General features: G+C 45.0%; 1 protein-coding gene across 1 annotated transcript in view; it reads left to right on the top strand.

Annotated features, from left to right (window-relative positions):
- The window catches only part of LOC139402052 (CREB-binding protein-like), a 65,362-nt gene that overhangs the window by 17,662 nt on the left and 20,579 nt on the right, over positions 1-27,121 (top strand). The window contains exons 4-16 of the mRNA XM_071146111.1: positions 1,054-1,167; positions 3,764-4,018; positions 4,360-4,450; positions 15,773-15,910; positions 16,216-16,333; positions 17,134-17,362; positions 17,612-17,674; positions 18,630-18,751; positions 22,308-22,508; positions 23,380-23,574; positions 23,785-23,977; positions 25,363-25,481; positions 25,885-26,124. Coding sequence (XP_071002212.1) covers positions 1,054-1,167; positions 3,764-4,018; positions 4,360-4,450; positions 15,773-15,910; positions 16,216-16,333; positions 17,134-17,362; positions 17,612-17,674; positions 18,630-18,751; positions 22,308-22,508; positions 23,380-23,574; positions 23,785-23,977; positions 25,363-25,481; positions 25,885-26,124 — 2,078 coding nt within the window. The remainder of the gene's footprint in view (positions 1-1,053; positions 1,168-3,763; positions 4,019-4,359; positions 4,451-15,772; positions 15,911-16,215; positions 16,334-17,133; positions 17,363-17,611; positions 17,675-18,629; positions 18,752-22,307; positions 22,509-23,379; positions 23,575-23,784; positions 23,978-25,362; positions 25,482-25,884; positions 26,125-27,121) is intronic.

The raw sequence follows: 27,121 nt of genomic DNA on the forward strand, positions 1-27,121 counted from the left end.
TGATTTCTGTTAATCCACAGGGCCCATTAGGCAACGGTCACATTAGGCTTGGAATAGTTACTAACTTTTGATTTCTGTTAGTCCACAGGGCCCATTAGGCAACAGTCACATTAGGCTTGGAATAGTTACTAACTTTTGATTTCTGTTAGTCCACAGGGCCCATTAGGCAACAGTCACATTAGGCTTGGAATAGTTACTAACTTTTGATTTCTGTTAGTCCACAGGGCCCATTAGGCAACAGTCACATTAGGCTTGGAATAGTTACTAACTTTTGATTTCTGTTAGTCCACAGGGCCCATTAGGCAACGGTCACATTAGGCTTGGAATAGTTACTAACTTTTGATTTCTGTTAGTCCACAGGGCCCATTAGGCAACAGTCACATTAGGCTTGGAATAGTTACTAACTTTTGATTTCTGTTAGTCCACAGGGCCCATTAGGCAACAGTTACATTAGGCTTGGAATAGTTACTAACTTTTGATTTCTGTTAGTCCACAGGGCCCATTAGGCAACGGTCACATTAGGCTTGGAATAGTTACTAACTTTTGATTTCTGTTAGTCCACAGGGCCCATTAGGCAACAGTCACATTAGGCTTGGAATAGTTACTAACTTTTGATTTCTGTTAGTCCACAGGGCCCATTAGGCAACAGTCACATTAGGCTTGGAATAGTTACTAACTTTTGATTTCTGTTAGTCCACAGGGCCCATTAGGCAACAGTCACATTAGGCTTGGAATAGTTACTAACTTTTGATTTCTGTTGTTTTTTCTTTGGCTCTGTGATTTACTGGACAAAAGCATGTTTTATGTGCCCAGGTGTTTATTTGCCCAGCTTATATGGTGTCTTGGACAGGGAGTGGTCATCTTGTCATAGCTACTGTATGTGTTTTTCAATGACTCGTTGCCTTCTCTCTTCCTCTTCTGTCATCCCTCATCTTTCTTGCTCTTTTTCTGTCTTTCATTCAATCTCTTTCCTTTCTCTCATTCATCATTCTCTCCCTCCCCCCCCCCCCCCCTCCCTCTCTCTCTTCCTCTCTTATCCTTCTATCCCCTCAGTGGCTCACTGTGCGTCGTCCAGACAGATAATTTCTCACTGGAAGAACTGCACGCGGCATGACTGTCCCGTCTGCCTGCCGCTGAAGAACGCCAGTGACAAAAGGAACCAGCAGCGTGAGTACCTGTTGTTTTACCCTAGGACCCTTTAGGACCCGTGTGTGTGTGTGTAACATTGGGTTTTGTGTAATATCATCCCATACAGGTGTTTTGGCATTAGCATACAGTGCATTCGGAAGGTATTCAGAACCCTTTTCCCACATTTTGTTACGTTAGAGCCATATCCTAAAATTGATTCAATTGTTTTGGTTCCTCATCAATCTACACTCAATATCCTGTAATTTTTGCAAATGTATTTAAAAACATAATGGAAATATAGCATTTTCATAAGTATTCAGACCCTTTTATTCAGTACTTTGTTGAAATACCTTTGGCAGCGATTACAGCCTCGTCTTCTTGAGTATGACGCTACAAGCTTCGCACACATGTATTTGGGATGTTTCTCCCATTCTTCTCTGCAGATCCTCTCAAGTGCTGTCTTGTTGTATGGGGAGTGTCGCTGCACAGCTATTTACATGTCTCTCCAGAGATATTTGATCGGATTCAAGTCCGGACGCTGGCTGGGCCACTCAAGGACATTCAGAGAATTGTCATGAAGCCGCTCCTGCGTTGTCTTGGCTGTGTGCATAAGGTCATTGTCCTGTTGGAAGGGGAACCGTCACCCAGTTTGAGGTCCTGAGCTCTCTGGGGCAGGTTTTCATCAAGGATCTCTCTGTACTTTGCCTGTTCATCTTTCCCTCCATCCTAACAAGTCTCCCAGTCCCTACCGCTGAAAAGCACTCCGACAGCATGATGCTGCCACCACCATGCTTCACCGTAGGGATGGTGCCAGGTTTCCTCCAGACGTGACGCTTGGCATTCAGGCCAAAGTGTTCAATCTTGCTTTCATCAGACCAGAGAATCTTGTTTCTCATGGTCTGAGAGTCCTTTAGGTGCCTTTTGGCAAACTCCAAGTGGGCTGTTATGTGCCTTTTACTGAGGAGTGGCTTCCGTTTGGCCAATCGACTATAAAGGCCTTATTGGTGGAGTGCTGCAGAGATGGTTGTCCTTCTGGAAGGTTCTCCCATCTCCACAGAAGAACTCTGGAGCTCTGTCAGAGAGACCATAGGGTTCTTGGTCACCTCCCTGAACAAGACCCTTCTTCCCTGATTGCTCAGTTTGACCGGGTGTCCAGCTCTAGGAACAGTCTTGGTGGTTCCAAACTTCTTCCATTTAAGCATGATGGAAGCCCCTGTGTTCTTGGGGACCATCAATGCTGCAGAATGTTTTTGGTAACCTTCCCCAGATCTGTGTCTCGACACAATCTTGTCAGAGCTCTACGGACAGTTCTTGCTCTGACATGCACTGTCAACTGTGGGACTTTATATAGACAGGTGTGTGCCTTTCCAAATCTTGTCCAATCAATTGAATTGACTAAAGGTGGACGCCAATCAAGTTGTAGAAACACCTGAAGGATGCGGGTGTTGTGTGTAGATTGAGTTAAGGCTGTAAAGTAACAACATGTGAAAAAAGTCCAGGGGTCCGAATACTTTCCGAACGCACCGTAGATAAACCGGTTGTTGTCGCCCCTCAGCCAGTTTTCATACAGAAATCTGTCTCAGTGTTACATCTGCCACATTACATTTCATTTAAATGTATTTACATATTGTAGGCACAGATACAAAAACGGACACATTTCATTTACAACAGATGCATTGCACACTATAACACACTTGAGCTATAAATGATTTGCGATGTAACTCGAATTGAATTAGTCACATGCGCCGAATACAACAAGTGTAGACCTTACAGTGAAAAGCTTACATTGTTGATTAAGGGCTTGTATGTAAGTTCATTTTTAATTATTTTTTTTACAATGTAACTGAATTGTCAACAGAGAAGCATGCTGAGCTGAGAGCATAGAACCCTAGAGTGAGTGAGTGAGCGAGTAAAGTTTTCAGTGGCGCCACCTGCAGCCGCATCCCTAGCTGTGCTCTGTGCTTGCGCTGCTGGCTCGCTCTGTGCTGGCTCGCTGGCTGTGAAGGATTCCTGTAGAATGCTGGGCCTGTAATCTGACACCCTGGGGGGGGGGCTCCGGAGTTTCTATCTGTGGGGGAGGAGCTCAGGGGGAGAAATCTCTCTGATTGGCCAGAAAACCGGTGACCGATTTAAATCCCCCCACAGAGGCAACCTGCATATTCTCTCTGCCGGTCACAGATCAACATACAGAAGGCATAGAGCAGCAGTAGTAGGATCTTTGGGTGGAAGCGGATAAATATTATTTTAGAGCATAACAAATGTAGGCTTTACAATTTTGTTTTGTTTAACAACTTGAGTTTTTTATGACTTCTATGAGAAAAATAATTGATTTAATCTTTGCCAATCAGTAGATTGCTTTTCATCAAATGTAACATCAAATGTAACTTCCTTTTCTGGAAGGGTATACTAATGATTTATTAACATAGGCCCAAGCCAAGTCCTAACTGTAGTTCTGTTTGAAAACTGGGGGAGATTGGTGAGTTATGTGCAGTTGGGATTCATCGCAAGTGTTCATATTTACTCATCTCCCTCTCCACCCACCACCCTCTTCAATTTGATACAAAAGTTATTGTATTGCCAAAGCAATAAGGTTTCTCTTTGAAATGTTTCATACATGTCTCCGCTCCCTCTCCAGCCATGCTGGGTTCGCCCGGCGCCAGCCTGCAGAGTGCCATCAATGCCACGGTGGGCACAGGCCCTCCCGGCAGCTCCCCGGGTTCCTCCATGAACAGTGGCGGGGTCAGCAGCGGGCACATCGACCCCAGTTCCATGCAGCGGGCCTACGCTGCCCTGGGCCTGCCCTATGGTAACCAGTCCCCTGCTCAGGGAGGACCTGGAGGACAGAACACAGCCCAGGGAGGGCAGCAGCTACGCTCCATCAATGCACTAGGTAAGAATGTTGCTTGGTCTCATTGGAGTTTTAGGCTAGGTTACTGTAAAGCACTTGAGGACAGTAGGATAAGAGCATCTGCTGAATGACTCAATTGTAAATGTAAAAATGGGTTGATAGATGCATTCGATTGATTCAACTGAATTGAATTTTGCGTTTGCAAATATGCACAATTTGAAATCCCAGAGGATGAAATCCCAGACACATATAGTGTCACATACACATTTGGTAAAGTTCTCTGTATAAGGGTCTCTCGTGTGATGAGTCGAAGTGGTATAGTGAGGGTATTGGTCACTGTTTTGGTGCTAATGCTGCCTCTGGTTGGCTGTGTTCTCTCCCAGGCACTAACATGAACATGGCCGGAGGAGGGGTGGGCGTGCCCTCAGAGACCGGCATGCTCTCGGACTCATCGCTCCCCTCGTCGCTCAACAAGTGAGTCCGCTCACCCATTTAGATTGTCTCTCTTAATTCTGTGCCCTAGATCACTCCAACTGGGTGGTACAGAGCTGGGCCCACTACAGTGTACAGCAGCACTCACCATTTTTACAATGAGCTCCAAAAGTATTGGGAAAGTGACAATTCTTTTGTTTTGTCCCTGTACTCCAGCACTTTGGAATTGAAATTATCAAATGACTATGAGGTTAAAGTGCGGACTGTCAGCTTTAATTTGCGGGTATTTTCATCCATATCAGGTGAACCGTTTAAAAATTACAGCACTTATTGTACATTGTCCTCCCTGTTTTAGGGGAACAAAAACAGTAAGATTAATTCACTTATGTGTATTAAGGTAGTCAAAAGTATGTTATTTGGTTCCATATTCCTAGCTTGAAATGATTGCATTAAGCTTGTGACAACAAATTTGGCGGATGCCAAATATAAATTAATGGTAAGTAATGTATTGTCACTTTGGAGTCACTTTTGTAAATGAGAATAGAATATGTTTCTAGAGACTTATACATTAATGTGGATGCTAATATGATTACGGATAGTCCTGAATGAATCGTGAATAATGATTTGAGAAAGTTAGTCGCACAAATATCATGCCTTCTTGACATGCCAACCTCTCACCATACAATAACAGGGGAGGTTAGCATTTTATATCATACCCCCAAGACATGCCAACCTCTCACCATACAATAACAGGGGAGGTTAGCATTTTACATCATACCCCCAAGACATGCCAACCTCTCACCATACAATAACAGGGGAGGTTAGCATTTTACATCATACCCCCAAGACATGCCAACCTCTCACCATACAATAACAGGGGAGGTTAGCATTTTACATCATACCCCCAAGACATGCCAACCTCTCACCATTACATTAACAGGGGAGGTTAGCATTTTATATCATACCCCAAGACATGCTAACCTCTCACCATTACATTAACAGGGGAGGTTAGCATTTTACATCATACCCCCAAGACATGCTAACCTCTCACCATTACATTAACAGGGGAGGTTAGCATTTTAGTGGGGGTCTGATATTTGTGCATTTAACTTTCTCACTCATCATTATTTACAGGTCATTCAGGACTATCCGTTATCATGCTATAATCCACATGAATGTAGATGTAAATAAGAATATAATATGCTTCTAAACACAAGTGACTCCAAAATGACACTACATTATTTACCATTCATTTTATTCAGACCCCTTCACATTTTCCACATTTTATGTTCCAACCTTATTCTAAAATGTATTAATTAAAAACATTTCCTCATCAATCTACACACAATATCCCATAATGACAAAGTGAAAAACATTTTATTAAATTTGTACTTTTTGCTATGAGACTCGAAATTGAGCTCAGGTGCATGCATCCTGTTTCCTTTGATCATCGTTGTTTCTACAACTTGATTCAAGTTTATTTGGAAAGGCGCACACCTGTCTAGATAAGGTCCCACAGTTGACAGTGCATGTCAGCAAAAGACAAGCCATGAGGTTGAAGGAGTTGTCCGTAGAGCTCCTAGACAGGATTGTGTTGAGGCACACACCTGGGGGAAGGGTACCAAAAAATTGCACATCATTGAAGGTCCCCAAGAACACAGTGGCCTCCATCATTATTAAATGGAAGAGGTTTGGTACCACCAAGACTCTTCCTAAAGCTGGCCGCCTGACCAAAGTGGGCAATCGGCGGAGACGGGTTAGAGCTTGATGGCCTAAAAATCATATTTTTTTTCCAAGCGTATGGGTGATTCACAATATCTATGCATTTCAAACAGTCTGCAATAATGTAATGAATTCAGGTATTGTGAAGTTTTATACCTATGCTAAATATAAGCCTCCACAACCATAAGACACACTAATAAGTTCATTATTTGATAAAACTAGTTGAACCTGCTTTTTTTTTGGGTGGGCAGGCAATCACTGATCTGGATTTCAAGTCTGAAAATGCCTTTTTTTTTGTTACAAATTGAACAAGAACCATGTATAATGCACATTCACTAATGACTCACTTCTTGTAGCAGGCTATAGAACATTAACACAGGTCTCAGGTCTCACACAAGCACACGTGTTAGTGAGAATCCAGCTAATATTTATATTTCAACTTGAGCCAACGTGGATCTATTTGCTAGCTAACAAGGACACTACCATCCCTACAATGAAGCATGGTGGTGGCAGCATCATGCTGTGGGGATGTTTTTCCTGCGTTAGGGACTGGGAGACTAGTCAGAATGGAGGGAAATATGAACAGCGCAAAGAGATTCTTGATGAAAATCTGCTTCAGATTGCTCAGGACCTCAGACTGGGGCGACAATTCGCCTTCCAACAGGACAACGACCCTAAGCACACAGACAAGACAATGCAGAAGTGGCTTCAGGACAAGTCTCTGAATGTCCATGAGTGGCCCAGCCACAAAACGTGAAGGTCTGAATACTTTGATGAACAGCAATATGGATGAAAATTCCCTCAAATTAAAGCTGACAGTCTGCACTCTAACTTCAGTTATTGTATAATTTCAAATCAAGTGTGCCAGAGTACAGAGCCTAAACAACAATGTGTCACCATCCCAATACTTTTGGAGCTCACTGTATATTCTATTTAAATAGTAGCTTTCATGATGAAGAAAAAAATCTGCATAAAAACAACTGTTTTTGGCTTAGTTCTAGTGAAACATGTAAATTCTGGTCTTTATTTTAAAAGTTTGAAAGTTTTGATCTGGCTCTTTTTACCCTTAGCGGTTCTACTCTACCATTTGAAATTGTGATGGAGAGGCACCTTGAAGGTGCCTCTACGTCATCTCAAAGGGAAGAGTTGGGTATGAAATCCACTCCCTTGTAGAGGTGCTGGGCGGTACCACCTCGAGGCTTACTATAAAAGTAGGTGACCGCGTGCTTTATTTGCCGATGGTCTTGGTGAGGGGAGTGTGCCAATCAATATATTTTGCGTAACTCTTCCTTGACTAGACCACTATGCAAAAGGCAGTAAGGCACATTTCCACATATGACCAAATGAACCGTTGTTGCTTACTGTTTCATACACATCTACATGATGAACCAATAAAAAATATCCATGAGGTTCATGAGGATTATACTTTTATATTCATAGCTACATGTATCGTAACAAGAAATGGATGACAATGGTCATGTCAACTTGTTTTGCTATGACTGGTGGCACAGTGTGCTAAAACAGTTGGCTCATATTTCAATGGTTGAGTTGTAATCCTACATGTGGCAGATATATTTATAAATCCTTTATTTACACTGTTCATCCCGTGCCCACACACTTCTAGTTCTGAGAAGTGAAAGCCTACCTGTGAGACTGGTTGGCCTGGTAGTAGTTGTAGGTTTTTATACACTACCCAAGACCAACCTGAGAGTTAATTTGATCATTGGTCAAATAGTTACTGCAGTGCTGATTGAATTGAGCCCCATATCTTAATTTTCAATGTGATGATTGCACTTTTCCCAACACAATACTGCAACAAAAAAATATCCACATTTCAAATATTTGTTTACGCCCCATGGGAAGTTGGAACTTACTCCACACGCGCCGATAGATGTCAGGAACTCCCCACCTTACCACTGAGTTAACAGTGCAGATAGATATCAGGAACTCACCACCTTACCACTGAGTTAACAGTGCAGATAGATGTCACCACCTTACCACTGAGTTAACAGTGCAGATAGATATCAGGAACTCACCACCTTACCACTGAGTTAACAGTGCAGATAGATATCAGGAACTCACCACCTTACCACTGAGTTAACAGTGCAGATAGATATCAGGAACTCACCACCTTACCACTGAGTTAACAGTGCAGATAGATGTCACCACCTTACCACTGAGTTAACAGTGCCGATAGATATCAGGAACTCCCCACCTTACCACTGAGTTAACAGTGCAGATAGATATCAGGAACTCACCACCTTACCACTGAGTTAACAGTGCAGATAGATGTCACCACCTTACCACTGAGTTAACAGTGCCGATAGATATCAGGAACTCCCCACCTTACCACTGAGTTAACAGTGCAGATAGATATCAGGAACTCACCACCTTACCACTGAGTTAACAGTGCCGATAGATATCAGGAACTCACCACCTTACCACTGAGTTAACAGCGCCGATAGATATCAGGAACTCACCACCTTACCACTGAGTTAACAGTGCAGATAGATGTCACCACCTTACCACTGAGTTAACAGTGCCGATAGATATCAGGAACTCCCCACCTTACCACTGAGTTAACAGTGCAGATAGATATCAGGAACTCACCACCTTACCACTGAGTTAACAGTGCAGATAGATATCAGGAACTCACCACCTTACCACTGAGTTAACAGTGCAGATAGATGTCACCACCTTACCACTGAGTTAACAGTGCCGATAGATATCAGGAACTCCCCACCTTACCACTGAGTTAACAGTGCAGATAGATATCAGGAACTCACCACCTTACCACTGAGTTAACAGTGCCGATAGATATCAGGAACTCACCACCTTACCACTGAGTTAACAGCGCCGATAGATATCAGGAACTCACCACCTTACCACTGAGTTAACAGTGCAGATAGATGTCACCACCTTACCACTGAGTTAACAGTGCCGATAGATATCAGGAACTCCCCACCTTACCACTGAGTTAACAGTGCAGATAGATATCAGGAACTCACCACCTTACCACTGAGTTAACAGTGCAGATAGATATCAGGAACTCCCCACCTTACCACTGAGTTAACAGTGCAGATAGATATCAGGAACTCCCCACCTTACCACTGAGTTAACAGTGCAGATAGATATCAGGAACTCCCCACCTTACCACTGAGTTAACAGTGCAGATAGATATCAGGAACTCACCACCTTACCACTGAGTTAACAGTGCAGATACATATCAGGAACTCACCACCTTACCACTGAGTTAACAGTGCAGATAGATATCAGGAACTCCCCACCTTACCACTGAGTTAACAGTGCAGATAGATATCAGGAACTCACCACCTTACCACTGAGTTAACAGTGCAGATAGATATCAGGAACTCCCCACCTTACCACTGAGTTAACAGTGCAGATAGATATCAGGAACTCCCCACCTTACCACTGAGTTAACAGTGCAGATAGATATCAGGAACTCACCACCTTACCACTGAGTTAACAGTGCAGATAGATATCAGGAACTCCCCACCTTACCACTGAGTTAACAGTGCCGATAGATATCAGGAACTCCCCACCTTACCACTGAGTTAACAGTGCAGATAGATATCAGGAACTCACCACCTTACCACTGAGTTAACAGTGCAGATAGATATCAGGAACTCCCCACCTTACCACTGAGTTAACAGTGCCGATAGATATCAGGAACTCCCCACCTTACCACTGAGTTAACAGTGCAGATAGATATCAGGAACTCACCACCTTACCACTGAGTTAACAGTGCAGATAGATATCAGGAACTCACCACCTTACCACTGAGTTAACAGTGCAGATAGATATCAGGAACTCACCACCTTACCACTGAGTTAACAGTGCAGATAGATATCAGGAACTCCCCACCTTACCACTGAGTTAACAGTGCAGATAGATATCAGGAACTCACCACCTTACCACTGAGTTAACAGTGCAGATAGATATCAGGAACTCCCCACCTTACCACTGAGTTAACAGTGCAGATAGATATCAGGAACTCCCCACCTTACCACTGAGTTAACAGTGCAGATAGATATCAGGAACTCACCACCTTACCACTGAGTTAACAGTGCAGATAGATATCAGGAACTCCCCACCTTACCACTGAGTTAACAGTGCCGATAGATATCAGGAACTCCCCACCTTACCACTGAGTTAACAGTGCAGATAGATATCAGGAACTCACCACCTTACCACTGAGTTAACAGTGCAGATAGATATCAGGAACTCCCCACCTTACCACTGAGTTAACAGTGCCGATAGATATCAGGAACTCCCCACCTTACCACTGAGTTAACAGTGCAGATAGATATCAGGAACTCACCACCTTACCACTGAGTTAACAGTGCAGATAGATATCAGGAACTCACCACCTTACCACTGAGTTAACAGTGCAGATAGATATCAGGAACTCACCACCTTACCACTGAGTTAACAGTGCAGATAGATATCAGGAACTCCCCACCTTACCACTGAGTTAACAGTGCAGATAGATATCAGGAACTCACCACCTTACCACTGAGTTAACAGTGCAGATAGATATCAGGAACTCACCACCTTACCACTGAGTTAACAGTGCAGATAGATATCAGGAACTCCCCACCTTACCACTGAGTTAACAGTGCAGATAGATATCAGGAACTCCCCACCTTACCACTGAGTTAACAGTGCAGATAGATATCAGGAACTCCCCACCTTACCACTGAGTTAACAGTGCAGATAGATATCAGGAACTCACCACCTTACCACTGAGTTAACAGTGCAGATAGATGTCACCACCTTACTACTGAGTTAACAGTGCAGATAGATATCAGGAACTCCCCACCTTACCACTGAGTTAACAGTGCAGATAGATATCAGGAACTCCCCACCTTACCACTGAGTTAACAGTGCAGATAGATATCAGGAACTCCCCACCTTACCACTGAGTTAACAGTGCAGATAGATATCAGGAACTCCCCACCTTACCACTGAGTTAACAGTGCAGATAGATGTCACCACCTTACTACTGAGTTAACAGTGCAGATAGATATCAGGAACTCCCCACCTTACCACTGAGTTAACAGTGCAGATAGATATCAGGAACTCCCCACCTTACCACTGAGTTAACAGTGCAGATAGATATCAGGAACTCCCCACCTTACCACTGAGTTAACAGTGCAGATAGATATCAGGAACTCCCCACCTTACCACTGAGTTAACAGTGCAGATAGATATCAGGAACTCCCCACCTTACCACTGAGTTAACAGTGCAGATAGATATCAGGAACTCCCCACCTTACCACTGAGTTAACAGTGCAGATAGATATCAGGAACTCACCACCTTACCACTGAGTTAACAGTGCAGATAGATATCAGGAACTCACCACCTTACCACTGAGTTAACAGTGCAGATAGATATCAGGAACTCCCCACCTTACCACTGAGTTAACAGTGCAGATAGATATCAGGAACTCCCCACCTTACCACTGAGTTAACAGTGCAGATAGATGTCACCACCTTACTACTGAGTTAACAGTGCAGATAGATATCAGGAACTCCCCACCTTACCACTGAGTTAACAGTGCAGATAGATATCAGGAACTCCCCACCTTACCACTGAGTTAACAGTGCAGATAGATATCAGGAACTCCCCACCTTACCACTGAGTTAACAGTGCCGATAGATATCAGGAACTCCCCACCTTACCACTGAGTTAACAGTGCAGATAGATATCAGGAACTCCCCACCTTACCACTGAGTTAACAGTGCAGATAGATATCAGGAACTCCCCACCTTACCACTGAGTTAACAGTGCAGATAGATATCAGGAACTCCCCACCTTACCACTGAGTTAACAGTGCAGATAGATATCAGGAACTCACCACCTTACCACTGAGTTAACAGTGCAGATAGATATCAGGAACTCCCCACCTTACCACTGAGTTAACAGTGCAGATAGATATCAGGAACTCCCCACCTTACCACTGAGTTAACAGTGCAGATAGATATCAGGAACTCACCACCTTACCACTGAGTTAACAGTGCAGATAGATATCAGGAACTCCCCACCTTACCACTGAGTTAACAGTGCAGATAGATATCAGGAACTCCCCACCTTACCACTGAGTTAACAGTGCAGATAGATATCAGGAACTCACCACCTTACCACTGAGTTAACAGTGCAGATAGATATCAGGAACTCCCCACCTTACCACTGAGTTAACAGTGCCGATAGATATCAGGAACTCCCCACCTTACCACTGAGTTAACAGTGCAGATAGATATCAGGAACTCACCACCTTACCACTGAGTTAACAGTGCAGATAGATATCAGGAACTCAGGAACTCCCCACCTTACCACTGAGTTAACAGTGCAGATAGATATCAGGAACTCACCACCTTACCACTGAGTTAACAGTGCAGATAGATATCAGGAACTCCCCACCTTACCACTGAGTTAACAGTGCAGATAGATATCAGGAACTCCCCACCTTACCACTGAGTTAACAGTGCAGATAGATATCAGGAACTCACCACCTTACCACTGAGTTAACAGTGCAGATAGATACTGAGTTAACAGTGCAGATAGATATCAGGAACTCCCCACCTTACCACTGAGTTAACAGTGCAGATAGATATCAGGAACTCCCCACCTTACCACTGAGTTAACAGTGCAGATAGATATCAGGAACTCCCCACCTTACCACTGAGTTAACAGTGCAGATAGATATCAGGAACTCACCACCTTACCACTGAGTTAACAGTGCAGATAGATATCAGGAACTCACCACCTTACCACTGAGTTAACAGTGCAGATAGATATCAGGAACTCCCCACCTTACCACTGAGTTAACAGTGCTCCCCACCTTACCACTGAGTTAACAGTGCCAGATAGATATCAGGAACTCCCCACCTTACCACTGAGTTAACAGTGCAGATAGATATCAGGAACTCCCCACCTTACCACTGAGTTAACAGTGCAGATAGAATCAGGAACTCCCCACCTTACCACTGAGTTAACAGTGCAGATAGATATCAGGAACCACCTTACCACTGAGTTAACAGTGCAGATAGATATCAGGAACTCCCCACCTTACCACTGAGTTAACAGTGCAGATAGATATCAGGAACTCCCCACCTTACCACTGAGTTAACAGTGCAGATAGATATCAGGAACTCCCCACCTTACCACTGAGTTAACAGTGCAGATAGATATCAGGAACTCCCCACCTTACCACTGAGTTAACAGTGCAGATAGATCAGGAACTCACCACCTTACCACTGAGTTAACAGTGCAGATAGATATCAGGAACTCCCCACCACCTTAACCACTGAGTTAACAGTGCAGATAGATATCAGGAACTCCCCACCTTACCACTGAGTTAACAGTGCAGATAGATATCAGGAACTCACCACCTTACCACTGAGTTAACAGTGCAGATAGATATCAGGAACTCCCCACCTTACCACTGAGTTAACAGTGCAGATAGATATCAGGAACTCCCCACCTTACCACTGAGTTAACAGTGCAGATAGATATCAGGAACTCCCCACCTTACCACTGAGTTAACAGTGCAGATAGATATCAGGAACTCCCCACCTTACCACTGAGTTAACAGTGCAGATAGATCAGGAACTCACCACCTTACCTTACTGAGTTAACAGTGCAGATAGATATCAGGAACTCCCCACCTTACCACTGAGTTAACAGTGCAGATAGATCAGGAACTCCCCACCTTTCACTGAGTTAACAGTGCAGATAGATATCAGGAACTCCCCACCTTACCACTGAGTTAGAGTTAACAGTGCAGATCAGGAACTCCCCACCTTACCACTGAGTTAACAGTGCAGATAGATATCAGGAACTCCCCACCTTACCACTGAGTTAACAGTGCAGATAGATATCAGGAACTCCCCACCTTACCACTGAGTTAACATAGATAGATCAGGAACTCCCCACCTTACCACTGAGTTAACAGTGCAGATAGATATCAGGAACTCCCCACCTTACCACTGAGTTAACAGTGCAGATAGATATCAGGAACTCCCCACCTTACCACTGAGTTAACAGTGCAGATAGATATCAGGAACTCACCACCTTACCACTGAGTTAACAGTGCAGATAGATATCAGGAACTCACCACCTTACCACTGAGTTAACAGTGCAGATAGATATCAGGAACTCACCACCTTACCACTGAGTTAACAGTGCAGATAGATATCAGGAACTCACCACCTTACCACTGAGTTAACAGTGCAGATAGATATCAGGAACTCCCCACCTTACCACTGAGTTAACAGTGCAGATAGATATCAGGAACTCACCACCTTACCACTGAGTTAACAGTGCAGATAGATATCAGGAACTCACCATCAGGAACTCCCCACCTTACCACTGAGTTAACAGTGCAGATAGATATCAGGAACTCCCCACCTTACCACTGAGTTAACAGTGCAGATAGATATCAGGAACTCCCCACCTTACCACTGAGTTAACAGTGCAGACTGAGTTAACATGCAGATAGATGTCAGGAACTCCCCACCTTACCACTGAGTTAACAGTGCAGATAGATATCAGGAACTCACCACCTTACCACTGAGTTAACAGTGCAGATAGATATCAGGAACTCCCCACCTTACCACTGAGTTAACAGTGCAGATAGATATCAGGAACTCCCCACCTTACCACTGAGTTAACAGTGCAGATAGATATCAGGAACTCCCCACCTTACCACTGAGTTAACAGTGCAGATAGATATCAGGAACTCACCACCTTACCACTGAGTTAACAGTGCAGATAGATATCAGGAACTCACCACCTTACCACTGAGTTAACAGTGCAGATAGATATCAGGAACTCACCACCTTACCACTGAGTTAACAGTGCAGATAGATATCACCACCTTACTACTGAGTTAACAGTGCAGATAGATGTCAGGAACTCCCCACCTTACCACTGAGTTAACAGTGCAGATAGATTTCACCACCTTACCACTGAGTTAACAGTGCAGGTAGATGTCAGGAACTCCCCACCTTACCACTGAGTTAACAGTGCAGATAGATGTCACCACCTTACCACTGAGTTAACAGTGCAGATAGATGTCACCACCTTACCACTTAGTTAACAGTGCAGATAGATGTCACCACCTTACCACTTAGTTAACAGTGCAGATAGATGTCACCACCTTACCACTTAGTTAACAGTGCAGATAGATGTCACCACCTTACCACTTAGTTAACAGTGCAGATAGATGTCACCACCTTACCACTTAGTTAACAGTGCAGAGCCATATTTGCTCGCAATGCACACAATGTTATCAGAGCGTGCCAGTGGATTTCTGGTAAGTATACTTCAGTGAGAAAGTGTTGATCGGGTACAACTATGTTTACCCACCCCCAAAATGAATATTTCTGAGCAATTCCCCACCACTTCTCACCTGAATGCGTTGTGTGAATATATGAAAGGGTTGGGCAAAGGCTGAAATTGGGGTTAAATTCCTGATAACTACAATGCCACTCTTTCTACTCAGTTACCTGACACAGCATTACACAAGTTATTCTCTCATAGTTACCTTGGTGTTACTCTTATGATTACATGTTTCCTAAGTTGTCCTGCTCTCCTCTCCTCTCTCCGTCCTCCAGTCAGTTGATGCCAGACGGGTTGGGCATGGGGGGCATGGGCAACCTGCCGGGCGCCAACCCTCTCTCTGCCTCGGGGGTGAGGAAGACGTGGCACGAGCACGTCACTCAGGACCTACGCACCCACCTGGTGCACAAACTGTAAGTACCACCAAGATGCTTGCATTCTCTTCCTTCAACGTTTTTTCTCCTCAATGACCATGAATCTACCGGGGTTTAATAGGTGGACAACCCTCATGGTTTTGCCACCATAGGGCTAAAGGTATAGGAGTTGGTTTGAGGCTGGCCCACTGTGTTCACTTACCTCGTCCGTTCAGATCAGTGTTCTGAAAGGAAAATAAGTTTTCTGATTGAGGTTGCCGCTACTCCAACTCACTGTTTAATTCTCCCTTTGTGCTGTCCCTCTTTCCCTCCACCATCCCTTCCTTCTCCCTGTCCTCCTCCAGAGTACAAGCCATATTCCCCACCCCAGACCCCGCAGCACTGAAGGATCGGCGGATGGAGAACCTGGTGGCGTACGCTAGGAAGGTGGAAGGGGACATGTACCAGTCTGCCAACAGCAGGGTAATGAACTCCAGTGGAGGCTGCTGAGGGGAGGACGGCTCATAATGGCTGGAACCGAGCGAATGGAATGGCGTCAAACACATTGAAGCTATGTGTTTGATGTATTTGATACCATTCTGCTCCAGTCATTACCAAGAGCCCGAGCCCGGGCCAGCCAATCAGATTGAGTTTTTCCCCAAAATAGGGCTTTATTACAGACAGAAATACTCAGTTTCATCAGCTGTCCGGGTGGCTGGTCTCAGACGATCTCGCAGGTGACAAAGCCGGATGTGGAGGTCCTGGGCTGGCGTGGTTACACGTGGTCTCCGGTTGTGAGGGCGGTTGAACGTACTGTCAAATTCTCTAAAACGACAGAGGTGGCTTATGGTAGAGAAATACATTTTCAATTCTCTGGCAACAGCTCTGGTGGACATTCCTGCAGTCAGCATGCCAATTGTACCCTCCCTCAAAACCTGAGACGTCTGTGGCATTGTGTTGTATGACAAAACTGCACATTTTAGTGACCTTTTATTGTCCCCAGCACAAGGTGCACCTGTTTAATGATCATGCTGTTTAACCAGCTTCTTGATATGCCACACCTGTCACATGGATGGATTATCTTGGCAATGGAGCAATGGTCACCAACATTGATCTAAACCCATTTGTTCGCAAAATTTGAGGAAAATAAGCTTTGTGTGAATGGAACATTTCTGGGATCTTTTATTTCAACTCATGAAACATGGGACCAACACTTTACATGTTGTGTTTATATTTTTGTTCAGTATAAGTTATTTCTAATCTGGTGTTGTCAATTTCTGCAGGACGAATATTACCACTTCCTGGCGGAGAAGATCTATAAGATCCAGAAGGAGTTGGAGGAGAAGAGGCGCTCGCGGCTCCAGAAGCAGCCTGGCCCCATGGCAGTGGGGGGCCCAGGGGCCCAGCAGCAGCCTGGCCCCATGGCAGTTGGGGGCCCAGGGGCCCAGCAGCAGCCTGGCATGCCCCCTCAGCCGAACTCCATGGGTCCTGGCCAGTCCCCACGGCCAGCCAGTAAGTACCCTGGACCTCTGGAGACCCCTCTATTGAAGGAGGGAGCAACATAATCACTTATGTTTATTATCATCCTATTACCATGTGTGGGGCCAAACCTTTTATCAGTCATGCATTGACGGTGGAAATTTGACTAGCTATAACAGAATAATGACATGTTTGGTTAAAGTCGGTGTTTGAGGCTGTAGTTAGCTAATTTGGAAGCTTTGGTATAGGACATGTTGACCACCTCATCCTCCTCTCTTTCAGATGGATCTGTGCCTATGCCCAACGTGCCAAATCAGATCATGCCCCGCATGCAGGTGTCTCAAGGTACCAGTCCTTCTCCTACACTTCAACACTTGTTTCTCATCCTCCTTTCATTCAGACAGTCAACTGCTCAGTGACTGTCAACCCCCCTGGTGGCCAGTTGATTATATACTATAATCACTAACATAGTAAAGGGTAAATACTCCCAATACGCAAATAGTGTAAATGTTTTTTTCAGGAACGGTTTCTCTGTAAATGTTTATTTATATAATTAGAGCCAGTGTTTCCCCTGTATTCATTAAGAAGCTAAAAGAATGAAACCAATAAAATAAACAATGAATTTTGGAGTACGTTTGGAATGGCTGAATTACTGAGTGGGCATGCGGGCATATGCCCAGGGGCCCAGATTTTTGCATAAGAACACAGAATTGGCCATGGCAAAATGAATAGAATTGCAAGAAATTCGCTTTCACACTGCAAATTTTTTTTTGTCAGCTCCATGACAAAATGTGTAGATTTGCTGAAAAAATTGCTTTACAATTGTACATTTTTCTCTTGGCTCCATGGGGGGGAAATTTAGCCACTTTTTGATCCAGAAAAACCCCTGCTTATTGCTAATAAAACACCTGCCTGATAATATGGAATGGTGCCATGTATATGTTTTTAACAATATGCTATTGGGCTCACCATGGTGTCTAAACACTTTTGGAGTAGAATGTATTTTTAATGTCACTGTAAATGACATCAGTCATTCTACAAAAAATATCCTGGGGTGGCACCCCCCGCCCCTTTGACTTTATCCACCGTAGCAAAACAAATTATAGTGGAAACACTAACAGGAAATGTACAAGTTTGTGAAAAGTTATGATTTAGCGCCTAACTGACTCAGTGGCTCCTTCACCTGCTCATCAGAGCATAGGATTATTAATTACAACATCTCATGTGTATTGTAGACAACACTAATCCTGTGTGTGTGAATGTATTGTATGTTTGTGTGTGCTTCTCCTCTCCCACATAGGAATCAATCAGTTCAACCCCATGGCAATGCAGAACGTGCAGATGTCCCAGGCGCCCATGGGGGCCCGCGCCGCCTCGCCCATGAACCACTCGCAGCAGATGAACATGAGCTCTGTCCCAGCGGTGAGACCTCCATGCTCCCTCTATGCCCCAGTTAACTCTTTCCTTCCTTCTGGATCTCCTTCTCTCCCTTTCTCCTCTCTCACTTCCTCTCTCTCACTTCCTCTCCCCCTCTCGCACTTCCTCTCCCCGTCTTGCTCCCCCTCTCACACTTCCTCTCCCCGTCTTGCTCCCCGTCGCACTTCCTCTCCCCGTCTTTCTCCCCCTCTCGCACTTCCTCTCCCCGTCTTGCTCCCCATCTCGCACTTCCTCTCCCCGTCTCGCACCTCCTCTCCCCGTCTCGCACTTCCTCTCCCCGTCTCGCACTTCCTCTCCCCGTCTCGCACTTCCTCTCCCCGTCTCGCACTTCCTCTCCCCCTCTCTCACTTCCACTCTCACTTCCTCTCCCCGTCTTGCTCCCCCTCTCTCACTTCCTCTCCCCGTCTTGCTCCACTAGTGTCTATAGAAAGTCTTCACCTCCTTGAGGGTTTTAAACATGGATTAAATTAGATTTTATTTCTACACAAACTACTCCACATTTTCAAAGTGAAAGAAAGTTATAAAAAATAGCTGAAAAGTAAAACTGTGGCGGGTTGACCTTAACTTTTTACCTGGGCTTTGGTCCTTTTCATATTTATTTTCATCCTGACAAACTCCCCATTCCCTGCCGGTGACAAGCATACCCGTAACATGATGCTGCCCCCACAATACTTCAAAATGGGGAGGGTTTCACTCTTGGATTTGACCCAACCCCGTAGTTTTTCATTTAGGCTAAAAAAGTGTTGTCTTGCAATATTATTTACAGAATGGATGATTAGGAATGGATTTAACACAGGCTTCTTCTCACTTCGTCATACAGGCCAGTAAATTGGAGTGAATCCAATGTTGTTGATCCCTTTGTGCGTTCAAGTATTGTGGTGTCAGCATACTTGTATTGGGTTATCAGCAGTGAAAATAAATATGGAAGGAGCAAAGACTAGTTTAAAAGTTACATAACTCACCTCAATCCTCTGAAAACCCTGGGATAAGGTTTTGTTTTTCTGTGGGACAATTACATATTTTTATGCAAAAGACTCACCAAAATGGCATTCCAAGAGGGTTTGTGAGTGGTGTAGTCTGTCCTGACTTGAATCTGCTTTTAAAACATCTGCGACAAGGTTTGAATATTGCTGTCCGTGTTGTAGCTTTGACCCTACTTTCCATCACATTAGGTTTTTGTGTTGAGCCTCCATTGGTTGAGACACATCAAATCAAATGTATTTATATAGCCCTTTGTACATCAGCTGATATCTCTAAGTGCTGTACAGAAACCCAGCCTAAAACCCCAAACAGCAAGCAATGCAGGTGTAGAAGCACAGTGGCTAGGAAAAACCTAGAAAGTCCAAAACCTAGGAAGAAACCTAGAGAGGAACCAGGCTATGTGGGGTGGCCAGTCCTCGTCTGGCTGTGCCGGGTGAAGATTATAACAGAACATGGCCAAGATGTTCAAATGTTCATAAATGGCCAGCATGGTCAAATAATAATCACTGGCAGAACAGTTGAAACTGGATGATACCCCCGGACATGGCCAAACAGGAAGGATAAAACCCCACCCACTTTGCCAAAGCACAGCCCCCACACCACTAGAGGGATATCTTCAACCACCAACTTACCATCCTGAGACAAGGCTGAGTATAGCCCACAAAGATCTCCGCCACGGCACAACCCAAGGGGGGGCGTCAACCCAGACAGGAAGATCACATCAGTGACGCACCCCTCCTAGGGACTGTATGAAAGAGCCCTAGTAAGCCAGTGACTCAGCCCCTGTAATAGGGTTAGAGGCAGAGAATCCCAGTGGAAAGAGGGGAACCGGCCAGGCAGAGACAGCAAGGGCGGTTCGTTGCTCCAGAGCCTTTCCGTTCACCGTCACACTCCTGGGCCAGACTACACTCAATCATATGACCCACTGAAGAGATGAGTCTTCAGTAAAGACTTAAAGGTTGAGACCGAGTCTGCGTCTCTCACATGGGTAGGCAGACCATTCCATAAAAATGGAGCTCTGTAGGAGAAAGCCCTGCCTCCAGCTGTTTGCTTAGAAATTCTAGGGACAATTAGGAGGCCTGCGTCTTGTGACCGTAGCGTATGTATAGGTATGTACGGCAGGACCAAATCAGAGAGAGAGGTAGGAGCAAGCCCATGTAATGCTTTGTAGGTTAGCAGTAAAACCTTGAAATCAGCCCTTGCCTTGACATGGCCTTGAATACAGGGTTGGTGTAATTTCAATCATATCAACATAATGAATAGAATGGACCTATCCCTTCAGACCACTGCAATTTAGCTGGTACACCATTTGAAATTTAAATGTAATTGACATTTTAACTTCTAATTACTACCACAAAGATTGAGGCCGGTCCACCCACCGTCGAATGTCAACTGAGATGGTCATGTCTATTATAGTATCTGTATTTCTATGATTTCAGTAGGTTTCCTATGGAAGATTGACAAGAACACTTTAAGACAACATATTCCCATTCAAGTCAACATTCTCTGACGTGTGGATCTCCAACCGTCTTTGTGGTACCATTTGAAAGTTGAAATGTCCATTTGGTTCCCATTTTAGTACATTTATCTGCCAAAACAACCACCCTCTATTAAAGAGCATGTTGTTTCAACTGATGGCGGGCAAAACACAAAAACCTCAGATCATGTAAAATAAGGTCTAAGCTACATGTGAATATGAGAGAGAGAAATCTGAGTTTAAGAATTTTTAGGTAATTGACGTTTTAATGTTTATACACTTTTTTAAATTATAAATAGTTTGATAATCTTTTAAATATCATCACTCTGAACCCTTTATCTTTTCCAGTGATGAACTGGATGTCTCGGCAAATCCAATATTTAGCCGATGTTATTGCTGGTGTTGTGAAATGCTTGTATGGTGGGCTATGCAAAATAGGTGAACTTTGAGCAACTTTATCTCTTGAATGTTTTGGCATTCAGGTCCAAAATGTCACTTTCTGAGCACATCTACAACGGGCAAATATGTATGGAAGGTTTTATTCTAATGGAAAGGGGTGCTGTTAAATAAATGTACCCTGTAGCCTCCTTGTTTCTACTGGGAAAGTGGTTGAGCATTGTATATGTCTTAAATTAGTTGGGTTGGAGTTTCACTGTTGAGTATTTATCTACTTCTAGTTGTTGCCTCTCTGCCTTCTGCTTTCTAATCAGCACACTGTTAGTTTATTACGTCGCAGGCCTTTCATAAGGAGTATTGTCTTGGTGGCGTGTGTGTTGTTGTATCCATTTAGACCTGGGTTTAAATACTTTTCTACATCTTTAAAAAAAACTTTGAGCATTTCCTTTAGCCCGCCTGGAGTAACAGGTTGGTGGCGTTTGCACTTTTGTGACTTGTCTATTGGTTCCATTTCACCCGGCAACCTCAATTAAGCACAGCTGAAGTTTAAAAAATAATTAATTTGAAATAGTATTTGAACCTAGTTCTGATCTCATTTAGATGCGTAGTTATTCTTGGCAAGGTCTCAATGCAAGATAGAGGTTTCCTCTCTATAACGTGTCTGTTTTTTTCTTCTCCTTTCCCCAGATGGGCATGTCCCCATCCAGGATGCCCCAGGTGCAGGGCATGATGGGACAGCACGCCAACAGCATGGTTGGACAGACAGCTAATCAGAGCCAGTTCATGCCCCAGAGCCAATTCTCTCCCAACACCGCCCCTGGCGGGGGAATGATGATGAACAACCTGGGCTCCCTCGGCCAGCCGCAAGCACAGGCAGCTGTCACTCAGGTGAGGAGAGAGACACTCACACAGATGGGGCTTGTGATCTGTTGCATTGATAATCTCTGCTGTTGGTTTGATCATATGTGAAGAAGCTGCGTTGTATGTGTTTATGGTTGTCAATATAAGTGTAGTGTTAGAATATGTACGTGTCTGAGTGGGTAGGTTTGTAACTCTGTGAATATGTAATAGTAGATGGAGCTCTAACTGTAACTTCTGTATCCCAGCCCCCCCTGCCCCGCGGCACCCCTCCACCCAACGCCTCGGCTAACCTGCAGCAGCTCCAGCACCCCCACTCCCACCCACCCCCCCAGGCTCAGCCTTCACCGTCCTCCACCCCCACTCATGTCCCCAGTGGCGGCCTCACCGCCCGACCCCCCTCGACCCTGGGCATGCAGTCCCCTGCTGCCCCCTCCCAGCCGCTCACGCCCGTGCAGCATCAGCAACCGGGGACCCCCAGCCAGACGCAGCCCAGCTCAGTGCAGCCCCCCAGCACACCGGTAAAATACCTGCTTAGGATCCACAACACTCTTATAGGGAGTTATCCTGACCTGGTGAACTGACGAGCATAACTCATGGCTAGTTATATTCTTTCACTTGGGCCCAGAGTATTTCCTGCTTAGGTCATGTAGTCAGGTAATAAATAGATGCTCTTTTTAAAGCAGCCTTTGTTACGGTCATGCAGCTTTTCCACATGTAAAAAGGTCTATTGAAGGAACAGCATGATTGGAGTGATACTAAAGCTTTATTAACAATATGGTGTTTCTTTCACATGCCAGCTCTTAATGACTTGTTGTTGTGCCAGTCAACAGTTATAGCCAGCACCCAGCCTTCGCTTTTGAAGGGTTTGAAGGGTCATTCTCAAATGTTTCCCCTCTAGCTGTCCCAGGCGCCAGCCAGCATAGATAACCGCATGCCCACCCCAGGCTCGGTGGAGGTCCACTCCCAACAGGCCCCACCAGACATGGCCCAAACGGAGCACAAAGCCGAGCTCAAAGACGAGGAGGAGGAGGAGGACGACGAGGACGACGACTGTGGCTCGGGGAAAAAGCAGCCCAGCGACTTCAAAATGGAGGTGAGGATCAATATTGACTACAAGACACTTGACCAACCAGAGATTTCTATTTATATGTACATTATGAATGCAAGTGCTCTTGGATGGAAATATTAAAATGCATATGAACTCATCTGGTACAGTGGCCATGTTGCCCTCCATCTTTCAAAACGTAGTGTCCTACAGAATGATCTAAGTGCACCCTCTAAATGTAGCTGTGCCCCATAGCAGGACGAAGACCAAAAAGACCACAAACCCCTCACGGTCAAGGAGGAGGAGCCAGACGGGGCGGAGCCTAAGCAGGAGCCAATGGAGACAAAGGAGGAGAAGAAGCCGGAGATTAAGAATGAACCCAAAGAGGAGGAGGAGGGCGGGGTCAACGGCACTTCAGCGTCCACCTCCCCCACCCAGAACCGCAAAAAAAGTGAGGACCTGGTTTCTATAAAACTAGCCGGGGCCAGGAGTTTATCCAATGACAAGTAGTTTTTCCCCAGTTGGTCCTATCTTATTGCAGCTCTTTCCTCAGTTATGTCAGTCCTCACCTTTACCCTGTTTAGTTTATTAGGATCCCCATTAGCTACTGCGAATGCAGCATCTACTCTTCCTGGGGTCCTCATGAAACGTACAAATACATGACAAAATACAGAACCGTAATAGACTAGAACAACCGAAGGTATTACAATTACAAAAATAAGAGTTTGATATTGGAAAGATGCCGAGAGACAACACATACTATTTAAACACTATATTCTTATATCCAGTTAAGTGAGCTCTTTAGAGGAGAGGTGCTGTGATTCAATATGTTCTGTTTGTAAAGCTAAGAGAGTAACCTCTGGCAGAGTATTCCACCATGAGACGGCTCTATGCAGAACTGAGCGATGCATTCAATGTGTTTTTGGTTTGGGTGCTGTGATTCAATATGTTCTGTTTGTAAAGCTAAGAGAGTAACCTCTGGCAGAGTATTCCACCATGAGACGGCTCTATGCATAACTGAGCGATGCATTCAATGTGTTTTTGGTTTGGGTGCTATGATTCAATATGTTCTGTTTGTAAAGCTAAGAGAGTAACCTCTGGCAGAGTATTCCACCATGAGACGGCTCTATGCAGAACTGAGCGATGCATTCAATGTGTTTTTGGTTTGGGTGCTGTGATTCAATATGTTCTGTTTGTAAAGCTAAGAGAGTAACCTCTGGCAGAGTATTCCACCATGAGACGGCTCTATGCAGAACTGAGCGATGCATTCAATGTGTTTTTGGTTTGGGTGCTGTGATGAAACTCATGGTGGCATGTCTGTTTTGTAGTGTATGCAATAGATTATACTAGTGGTTAGTATTCAACACGTTTCTTAAAAAGACTAGAAGATAATTAGTACATTTCTCCTCAACCATGAGACTATCATGCATGTTGTTGATATTTGTTCTGTGTGTGCTGTTCTGAGCCAGCTGCAACTTTGCCAGGTCTTTCTTTGCTGCACTGGACCGTATTACCGGACAGTAATCAAGATGAGATGAGACCAGAGCCTGAACAACTAGGAAAAGTTGACCTTTGTGTCAAAAACACAGCATCTTTTTACAACACATACCTCTCTCCCCATCTTCACAACAACTCTGTCAATATGACTTGACCATGATAACTGACCCTGTGGAGAGACTGAAGCGTTCTGAATGTCAGATAGAAATAGAATAAATAGTCTTCACGATGTCCCTTTTCCACATGACAGATTATACTTTTTGTTCTTCATGATAGATTTCTATGATGTTGTACATGATTCATTTGAATAGAGCCCTGACCGCTCTGTCCTTGCTGCAGTCTTTAAGCCAGAGGAGCTGCGCCAGGCCCTGATGCCCACACTAGAGGCCCTCTACAGACAGGACCCAGAGTCTCTGCCCTTCAGACAGCCTGTTGACCCCATGCTGCTGGGCATCCCCGTGAGTACACACATACTCATGTACATACACTCAGATAGTCGTTCACCCTGAGAGTCTCTCTCTTGATTGGTTATGCCTAGTCATGTATTGATATGAAAACAAATGACAAATTAACTCGTTACTCAGTTCTATGCAGATCTCATAGATCTAGCCGAGGCTCAATAAGGATTAAGGATCTCTCTCATAACCATGTCCATATCATTCTGGTCAGAGCTATCAGTGAAGCTCTCACAATATCAGTGAAGCTCTCACAATATCAGTGAAGCTCTCACAATATCAGTGAACCTGTCGCTCACAGCCACATTTCATTGATTGTCCTGAAGCTTGGTAGCGAATGATAAGGCACCATTAACTCAGTACCACTTAACTCTCTTCTAACCATTCCCCTCCTCCCCCCCTTCAGGACTACTTTGACATAGTGAAGAAACCTATGGACCTGTCCACTATAAAGCGTAAGCTGGACACAGGTCAGTACCAGGAACCCTGGCAGTATGTGGAAGACATCTGGGTCATGTTCAACAACGCCTGGATCTACAACCGCAAGACGTCCCGCGTCTACAAGTACTGCTCCAAGCTGGCCGAGGTGTTTGAGCTGGAGATAGACCCCGTCATGGTCAGCCTGGGCTACTGCTGTGGCAGGAAGGTGAGATGATGGGAGGGAAGGAGGAGAGATGGAGAGATGTTAGTGGAGGAAAGAGAAGGAGTAGAGCGGGAGGTTAGTGGTGTTTGAGCTGGAGATAGACCCTGTCATGGTCAGCCTGGGCTACTGCTGTGGCAGGAAGGTGAGATGATGGGAGGGAAGGAGGAGAGATGGAGAGATGTTAGTGGAGGAAAGAGAAGGAGTAGAGCGGGAGGTTAGTGGTGTTTGAGCTGGAGATAGACCCTGTCATGGTCAGCCTGGGCTACTGCTGTGGCAGGAAGGTGAGATGATGGGAGGGAAGGAGGAGAGATGGAGAGATGTTAGTGGAGGAAAGAGAAGGAGTAGAGCGGGAGGTTAGTGGTGTTTGAGCTGGAGATAGACCCTGTCATGGTCAGCCTGGGCTACTGCTGTGGCAGGAAGGTGAGATGATGGGAGGGAAGGAGGAGAGATGGAGAGATGTTAGTGGAGGAAAGAGAAGGAGTAGAGCGGGAGGTTAGTGGTGTTTGAGCTGGAGATAGACCCTGTCATGGTCAGCCTGGGCTACTGCTGTGGCAGGAAGGTGAGATGATGGGAGGGAAGGAGGAGAGATGGAGAGATGTTAGTGGAGGAAAGAGAAGGAGTAGAGCGGGAGGTTAGTGGTGTTTGAGCTGGAGATAGACCCTGTCATGGTCAGCCTGGGCTACTGCTGTGGCAGGAAGGTGAGATGATGGGAGGGAAGGAGGAGAGATGGAGAGATGTTAGTGGAGGAAAGAGAAGGAGTAGAGCGGGAGGTTAGTGGTGTTTGAGCTGGAGATAGACCCTGTCATGGTCAGCCTGGGCTACTGCTGTGGCAGGAAGGTGAGATGATGGGAGGGAAGGAGGAGAGATGGAGAGATGTTAGTGGAGGAAAGAGAAGGAGTAGAGCGGGAGGTTAGTGGTGTTTGAGCTGGAGATAGACCCTGTCATGGTCAGCCTGGGCTACTGCTGTGGCAGGAAGGTGAGATGATGGGAGGGAAGGAGG

Source organism: Oncorhynchus clarkii, unplaced genomic scaffold (assembly GCF_045791955.1).
Source record: "Oncorhynchus clarkii lewisi isolate Uvic-CL-2024 unplaced genomic scaffold, UVic_Ocla_1.0 unplaced_contig_560_pilon_pilon, whole genome shotgun sequence".
Taxonomy (NCBI): Eukaryota; Metazoa; Chordata; class Actinopteri; order Salmoniformes; family Salmonidae; genus Oncorhynchus; species Oncorhynchus clarkii.